The sequence below is a fragment of the Topomyia yanbarensis genome, chromosome 3 (genome assembly GCF_030247195.1).
Source record: "Topomyia yanbarensis strain Yona2022 chromosome 3, ASM3024719v1, whole genome shotgun sequence".
NCBI classification, from domain to species: domain Eukaryota; kingdom Metazoa; phylum Arthropoda; class Insecta; order Diptera; family Culicidae; genus Topomyia; species Topomyia yanbarensis.
The window spans coordinates 150,551,360-150,560,106 of NC_080672.1; the positions used below are offsets into that span (position 1 = coordinate 150,551,360).

At 35.5% G+C, this 8,747-nt stretch overlaps 1 protein-coding gene across 1 annotated transcript; it reads right to left on the minus strand.

Moving 5' to 3' along the window:
- Positions 1-2,328: 2,328 nt before the first annotated feature.
- LOC131693112 (actin-1-like) lies at positions 2,329-8,399 on the minus strand. Its single transcript, XM_058980672.1, has 3 exons — positions 8,243-8,399; positions 2,807-3,760; positions 2,329-2,741 (listed from the first exon to the last, which is right to left on the minus strand). Exons 2-3 carry the CDS (start codon positions 3,729-3,731, stop codon positions 2,536-2,538), a joined length of 1,131 nt encoding a protein of 376 aa, XP_058836655.1. The 5' UTR covers positions 3,732-3,760; positions 8,243-8,399; the 3' UTR covers positions 2,329-2,535.
- Positions 8,400-8,747: the final 348 nt, after the last annotated feature.

Consider the following 8,747-nt stretch of genomic DNA (forward strand, 5'->3'; position numbering starts at 1 on the left):
AAAAGTCTCGAAACCCTTTAGGGAAAATCATTATCATTACTATCGCACGAATGGGAATATGTTCGCCAAATTTTATAAAAAGTCGATAAAAACACATTGAAAACTATATAAAAATTGGTGTAGTTCGATGCAATTGAAAACATATCCTCAAAAAATGAAATGTACTTATTAATATGGGACACAGTGACTAATGAATACAGTAAAGACCCGTTTTTATCAGCCCCTTGGTGTATTTTAGACTGACAAAATGAGGACATTGACAAAATCGGGACAATTTTTTTCTTTATAATGAACTGAAGCTATTAAAATTTTCTTCTCTTCCCTTGATGTATTCTGATAACTATTTCTGATTATTCAATATAAATTTCTCTTAAAAAGGGTCTTCTAGAGTAAAATTTAAAAAAAGATTTTTTTACTTTTGCATCTTTAAGATAAGAAAAAGAAAAACATGCTCAAGAAAGGAATTCAGCCTTGTTCGTCTGCTAGAGCCCATCAAATATATTATCATATGAGGCTATAATTGATAGGCAGTATTCGAAGAAGTTTCTTGTGGACGAGTGTAAAACGACTTTGTTTCTGTTTGGTGGGAGTTTGGCGAAAATCGAACCTACTGTCCAAATGGCATAATTCCAAAACCGCCATCGTTCAAGTTTTAAGTTCATGTCTTTAGCGAAATTGTTGAGAATATCATTTAAAACAACTTTATTTCAGGCATGAATATTACCTGTAGAGAGCATATCGACTTTTAAAATGATATTTACGAAATGTTTCTTAATCTAACATTTTTTCTAAAATAACTTTCTATTGTGAGCTTTACAAACTCAAGCTTTTAATAAAATGTAATTTTCTATCGTTTATAAACAGTAGAAGAGATTTATCATAAACAGTACAATCATAATAATTTATTTTAAAGGTAAATACAAATAGCCTAAAATATGCTGATACCCTGAACACATGGAGCGTTCATGTTTTCAACAAAGTGGTTTGTTATAGCACTCTCTAAAATTTTGCTGAAGACATCAAGTCTCGAACTAAATTTGTCTGAAGAGTTCTCCATAAACACTTCTTGGAGGATATATCGCCAACATTATTTTGTCAGATGATGTGCTGTTTAACGTTTGTAAAATCTATCGAAAATACTAAACCTCCGAAATTGGCGGTTTCAAAATGATGTGATCTTGACCTTATATTGCTGTTTTCGAACATTTATTTTACCTATTTATATAATTGGTAATTCAACAAAAATCAAATGCTCATCAAAATTGTTCAGGACCTGCTAGAGTCGGGCGGAAAACGCTATTTTTCATAAATTTCCCTCTGCATTCGGAATGCGTTATCCTCGTTATTAACCGTTATGTGCCCAACACAAAAACACCTTTAACAGGCCGACTAGGGTATCCGGGTACCCACAAACTGAAATGCTATAGCTTTCTTTAACCGATTTAGACACTTTTAGATATTTTAGATTCTAGAACTCGGTCACTTTTTGATTCTGTAAAATTAAATAATTCTGTAAATTTTGCCGTGCAATGGAGAGTATAAAATATAGGGCACTGGCAATGGGCGCAGCATAGTAGGTAAATCGATTGCCTAGTACGCAGCTCACCTGGGTTCGATTCACAATCCCGCACACAGGGTTAGAGATTTTTCCAAAGATACTTCTCTACCCCGAGAAAAGGTGGATGACCCCAAGGTTAAAACCTCTATAATCAAAATAAAAAAGTATTAGAGAGAGAGTTTGTGGGTCTTCGGCATTTTTTTCTAAAATTTGTTGTTCTACAACTTCATTGAAGACATTCAAGCTCTATCTCAAACCATTAACAAATTCAGTTTAAAACCCCACCTTTTGTTTAAACGGAAAGAAGGGTCTTGCAAAGCACAACAACTTTCCCAAATTTATTCCAAGGCAAAATTATTTAGTTTCAGCAAAAAGTTGCAATTCCTGCTTAGTTTACAATCACTGTACGGTCAATTACTATGTTTAGAAAAATGTATCTCTACGAATATATGCAAACGCGTCCCTTCCATTCTCCCTTTTTTGTATTCGCAAAGATTACTAAATTACTAGTATTCGAAAGGATATAGAAAATTGACGTCTGCACTCGTAGGTGGATAGATGCCAAATTATTCCAAAAACTAGTTATTGTTTATATTAAGTTCATATTACGGTTCATATTACGGTATACTACAGCAATAGCAGCAATAAATAATTTTGTCCAGGATTCGACCCCAGTTACTCCTCTGTGCCCCGTTCAATGTGTAGTTGTGATACTGTTTTACGATCTTTCTCGCTGTACGTTATGATCTTAAGAAACTCTCATCCATTAATTGATTATTTGTATTAAAGCGATACTTTTTCGTTCTTTATTCGCTAGAAGAACCTCAAAACATAAAGATAATGATCCACATTACAGATATAAACAGAAATTGAATCACATTTGGGAGAACATTGAGGATATTACACATTAAATAAATATCCCGATGCTTGCTGGTAGTAATGTTGTTGCCATCGTCGTTGAGTGTTTTACAGCAAACTTAGAAGCACTTGCGATGGACAATGGATGGGCCAGACTCATCGTATTCCTGCTTAGAGATCCACATCGACTGGAAGGTGGACAGGGAGGCCAAGATGGATCCACCGATCCAAACGGAGTATTTTCGCTCTGGTGGGGCAATAATCTTGATCTTAATGGTCGATGGGGCCAGGGCGGTGATTTCCTTTTGCATGCGATCAGCAATACCTGTGAACGATCAATATAAGTATTATTAATATAACAGGTAAACAGGCAAAGATGGAAATATTCACCAGGATACATGGTGGTACCACCGGACATAACAGTGTTGGCGTACAGGTCCTTACGGATGTCAACATCGCACTTCATGATTGAGTTGTACACAGTCTCGTGAATGCCGCTGGATTCCATACCCAGGAAAGAAGGCTGGAACAGAGCTTCCGGACAACGGAAACGCTCGTTACCAATGGTAATGACCTGTCCGTCAGGAAGTTCATAGGATTTTTCTAGAGAGGTAGATGCAGCAGCAGTAGCCATTTCCTGCTCAAAATCCAGAGCGACATAAGCAAGCTTTTCTTTGATGTCACGAACAATTTCACGCTCAGCAGTGGTAGTGAAGGAGTAGCCGCGCTCAGTCAGAATCTTCATGAGATAATCGGTCAGATCACGACCGGCCAAATCCAGGCGAAGAATGGCATGTGGAAGAGCGTAACCTTCGTAGATTGGGACAGTGTGAGAAACACCATCACCAGAATCCAGGACGATACCGGTGGTACGACCAGATGCATACAGGGACAATACTGCCTGAATAGCGACATACATGGCGGGCGAGTTGAAGGTTTCAAACATGATCTGAGTCATCTTCTCACGGTTGGCCTTCGGGTTCAGTGGAGCCTCAGTCAGCAGGACTGGGTGCTCCTCTGGGGCGACACGCAGCTCATTGTAGAATGTGTGATGCCAGATTTTTTCCATATCGTCCCAGTTGGTGATTATGCCATGCTCGATCGGGTACTTCAATGTTAGAATACCACGCTTGGACTGAGCCTCATCACCGACATACGAGTCCTTGTTGCCCATACCAACCATCACACCCTGGTGACGGGGACGACCAACAATGGAAGGGAAGACGGCACGGGGGGCGTCATCACCAGCGAATCCGGCCTTGCACATTCCGGATCCGTTATCAACAACCAGTGCTCCAGCATCATCGTCACACATCTTGGATGGTTGGGTTTGGCTTCACTGGACTGCAGAAAGAAGACGAAATTCAGTTACAATATGTGCGGAAAGTAACGTATTCAGCAACGCTTAGTCTTAATTAAGGGGTTACACCATGAGAACCTTCAAAAAAAAAATTTGGTTCCTTGACCTGTATTTGCTTTAGTCATAAAAAATTACCAATTTTAATTCGAAATTCGAAACGCCTTTCATTCGAAATTTGAAACGTAACTAACAAATATTTTTTGATCGTTTATGAATTGTCATGATATATTCAAAATTGCTTCCTCCAACGTCGAACGGATTTAATTCTTTATCGCATAGTATTGGTAAAAGAATTTTGTGGATTTTCATTACGCTTTCCAGCAGATTCATTCAAAAGAAATTTATAGGATTCGCTCAAACTTTGGTTTTTTCCGAAACCCGGAGGGCCATGTCTCGTGTTCTAATCGATTCTGCTCGACAAACTTATTTATCTTAAAATACTTCTAACTCAAAAATTTTACTTGATGTATTTGGCAATGTGTCATGATTACTTAATTGGCAACACGGGGCAGATTTTTTTGATTTCAAAATGGTCATTTTTGCTCTTCTCATATAGAAAGGTAATCCTGGCCCGAATGGCCAAGCGTCGTATACCATTCGACTCAGTTCGTCGAGATCGGGAAAAATCTGTATGGATGTATACATACATACATACAAACATACACATCCATACAGAATTTTTCCGATCCCGATCTCCATGTGCCAAAAATGTTACTCATTTTTCTCAGAACTCAGGCTGATCGAAATTACTTTGATATGCCAGTGTAGATCATAACAAACCAAAATTGCTTTGACCAGGAATTACAGAAAATCTAAAAATCGAATTTGTATTCGAATTTCTGATGCCAAATGAGTTTAAAATGCACGTCCAGATTATATAGCATATCAATTATCATATATCACATATCACATATATCATGGTATATCGACTGAGGTACGGTTTCTGGATTTTAACAGACACTCTCACTGATCACCGCCCCCCCCCCTCCCCCTCTTTAAACTCCCCTTAGTTCTCATTTCACTTCATTCAAATCAACACCTTATCCTTCCCTCCAACCCCATCATCTTTATACCAGCACTATATTACCAGTCATTCAAAAATAAGCAAGGGATGTTCAATTGTGGGCTATTCACCCCCTTCAAATACCCACCACTGCATGTAGAAAACGGTTACCATCATTGAACTAATGCTGATTAAGCTAATTATAGATTTTTTATGTCAAGTTCGAACCATAACCAGTCATGGAGTCACAGTTTGAAGAAAAAAAGGTTTGTAATTTACAATCACTGTGGACGGCCAAACCAAATCTCAAATCGTTTATCATTGATTCTGATCAATTAAATTTTTGATTTGGCCTTTTTTACAAAATTTTAGAACTGGAATATTGATTTGTATTCTTGTGTATAGTTGACATATATAATAAAAATGTGTTATACATTTGAAACTTAATGATGACCATAACCAACTATGAAATCGTAGTGTTCATGATAATTTGCTTCATTTGTATGATTTATATTAACTATTCTTCTCATTTTATGAACTTGCTTATTTTTTTCATTTTCGTTACATTGCTAATTTTATTTGCCGTTTATTTTTTTTGAATTTTCGTCATTTTATAAATTATTTTTAATTTATTTCTCTTTTTCGATGTTTTATTCGTGCAGGAATCGAAACCATGTTAACCTAATTTTTAGTTAGAAGCGTACTTCGCATAAGCTCCGCAATCTAATGAATCTGATATTCATAAGAAATGTCTCATCTCATTGGTAGGTTGACTAAATTGGTGTTTAATGAAGAGTGTGCCATATCGCGATAAATCAAAATCTCAAATAAAAATGATGCATCCACAACTTTATATCGTTCTAAGAACTTGAAAGATACCGAGATAAATTTTACTTTATAAAACAACGAACAGTAGCACCGTGTGTGACAACATCACTAAAATCAATGTTTTGTTTTTCCATTGCAAATATTTATTTTACTTTGCTCTTAGCTTGAAAAAATATTTTCAAATTTTTACAATAAACGGATGAAAAATCAATTGTTAATATTTTGTTCAAGTAGGTGATGAAGACGATTACTGTTCCATTCAATTTACTCGAATTTTACAAACTTTCGTATTCAAATGACGATATGTCAAGAGCTACACGGCCTATTGGAGAAGTTTTGAGTTCATCGGAAAGAAGTATGGTTTTGTTAGAATTGATTTAAAGCTTTTGTGCAGAAATCATATATGTTCGTTGTACACAAAAAAAACAACTGAGAAATTGATTGTAGTAATTGTGATTTTTACTAGGATTTGACAGGATCTCATTGCACCTAATTTAGAAAAATTTCTATTTGATTGCTCTATTATGAAGACTAATAATAGCGACCACTTTATCAAGAGTCACCTAACGGTCGGTAGTTTCCGTGATTTTTTTGGACAAGAGAACAACGCGATACGTTTAGATATATGTTTGATTACTGGAAAAAAATATTAAACAAAAATTTAAAAATTGGTTTTTGCGGTCAGTTAGTACAGTGACCAGTTATCAACAGACACAACATAAAAAGTTGGTTGTTGATTGTCAGACTTTATTGAGGTGTGTAAGAAGTCAATAAATTTTGAATGTTGAGCAATAAAGCCGTTTGATCAAAAAAGTCTTTTGTATTATAATATTTTGTCACATTACCACATTGTGCTAGGGCACGCAATGCAACTGCGCAACAACAATAACACCGCTACTTTTTCGGAAACACCATTCAGCTAGATGGATTTTTTTCTGGCACTATTTTGCATAATTTGAATCATGACTGTGTAATAAATCGTATAATAATACTCTCTTAGAGTTTAGTAAAGGCAAAGCTAAACACATGTTTTCTTGTGCACACTCCCAAGCACTCTAATGTTAAATATTCTGAACCAAAGTTTATTGAGCCTTAAAATATTCCAAGGGATTGATTCTATGTTTGCTATTTTAATACGATATAAATAGTTAGCTAGCAATGCTATGAAAGCACAGGTTGATACGCTGAAGCCAAAATAATTGAATAATTAATGCAAAAACAGTCAGGTATCATTCATTAATTATGTAACGCGAAAAGTGACTCCCCTCCCCTCGTATCAAATTGTTAAAAATTACTTCATCCCTCCACCCCGAACACATCAGTAAAAACATGTTATGTTGTTATTCTAGCTTTCTTCCCCTTTCCCCGTAGGTCACAAAATGCAACAGTTGGTCATACCCGCCTCTCTCAAAGCAATGCGTAATTTATTCGTGGCCCTTCAAGCTAAAAGTACTATCTTTTCACCGGTTATACACACTCAAAAAATAAATCACTTTAATTTTACGTGATTATTCACAGAAATAAAATTGCTTTAGTATCTATATAACATTCAATTACATCTGGCAATCATGTAGAGGCTACATGAACAGAACCCAACTATTAAATGACGTTAATCTTCCAGCTTACGTGAAGGCACATTTATAGAACTGGTTCATCCGGTAGAAGTTATCTGGCTTATCAGAGAAAAGCTACAAGTTTCTTATATGCTGCGAAACGAAAATTACTGTAATAATTATCACAATCATGCTTTATATGTTTGATGTCATGAAAAGGTTACGTATGTATATTTCCGTGTTCAAGCATGTGAAAAATACGTTAATATAACCTGGTGAATTAGATAACTATCTGATTAGCCAGGTACTGATTTTTTGAACAATACAATGTATGTGAAAAGTGTTGTGGATGAGAGTCATATATGTTTTCACGTAAAAGTAATTTAGGGATTTTTTGAGTCTATTACGGATCAAGAACAATTCTTGTTTTGTATCAAAGAAGAAGCTACAGAGACAAATTGCGCACGTTTTCAAGCAAAAATGCGGGGTTTAACTATTATAAATCTGAGCATAAAAATTAGTAAATTCAATTGACATTGAGAGGCTTCAGAAGTACTGCTTAGGCCAATATCAATATCAAAAAATAAAGTCATCTCACTAATTTATTTAAATTGAAAGCATTCAATCTTTTATGAACCATGTTGGTTAATCCAAAAATTCGAACAATAGAAAGCAATTATTATAACGACAGAAGTTTATCCGTTTTCGTAACAATAAAACTCTTATTGATGAAATACGTTGCATTTGTGCTCTTAAATAATTTTAGCTTATCAGATCATACTATGGGTTTCTCTTCATTCAAATACTCGAAAAAACAATCTTATAAATCATCCCGCAAAACATACATTAACACAATCTTTTCCCACGTTAGAATACTTTTAACCACAAATATACACTTATTATATTTCTACACTGTTAAATTCAATCAAAGATATTCAGGTTGTGTATATCAACACCATTAGTCACGAGTCCAATCAATGTAACCAATCAAAATAAGTATCTTTCGAACTTTGAATAATCACGATCCATTAGCACCACAGAACAAGTAACTTATTTATGAAATGTCGACTACAAATACTAACCCTTCACTAAAAAACGTGCCTTGTTGGCGTCCAAGTATTACGGCGAATGGCTGTGAAAATAACCAATATCTAGTTTTTATACTGGGATTTCACTCCTAGGCACTCATAAGGCGATCCTTAGAAGGTTCGAAACGGGTGTCCAAGATCGGTGTACCTAGAATATGTTATCTCTCTTTGTCACATGGGATCAGAGCATCGGTGCAAATAAAACAACTCAAAAAAGGGCAGCGATCCCATCGGGAGAATATTCATAACAGAGAGGTGACACTTATGCTGCAGAACACTATTTAAATTCTGTTTGATATTTTTCGAGAGATTCTACGCTATCGCATACTAAGGATGTACCACACTAACTCTTCGTACCCTTCACTTCAATCAGTCCGCCTAACAGTGTTTGAGATTAAGGGTAAAGTTACTGGATATTAATTTACTCAAGATTACATGTGCTAATTTTTTTTCAAAGCATGCATAAATAAAACGTATATGAAAGGCAATATCCAGTGAA

Bases quoted from the DNA above. Each gene is read 5' to 3' on its own strand.
- LOC131693112 (XM_058980672.1), bottom strand. From the start codon at position 3,731: ATGTGTGACGATGATGCTGGAGCACTGGTTGTTGATAACGGATCCGGA. The intron at 2,742-2,806 runs GTGAATATTTCC...GATCGTTCACAG, and splicing joins TGGTACCACCATGTATCCTG to GTATTGCTGATCGCATGCAA.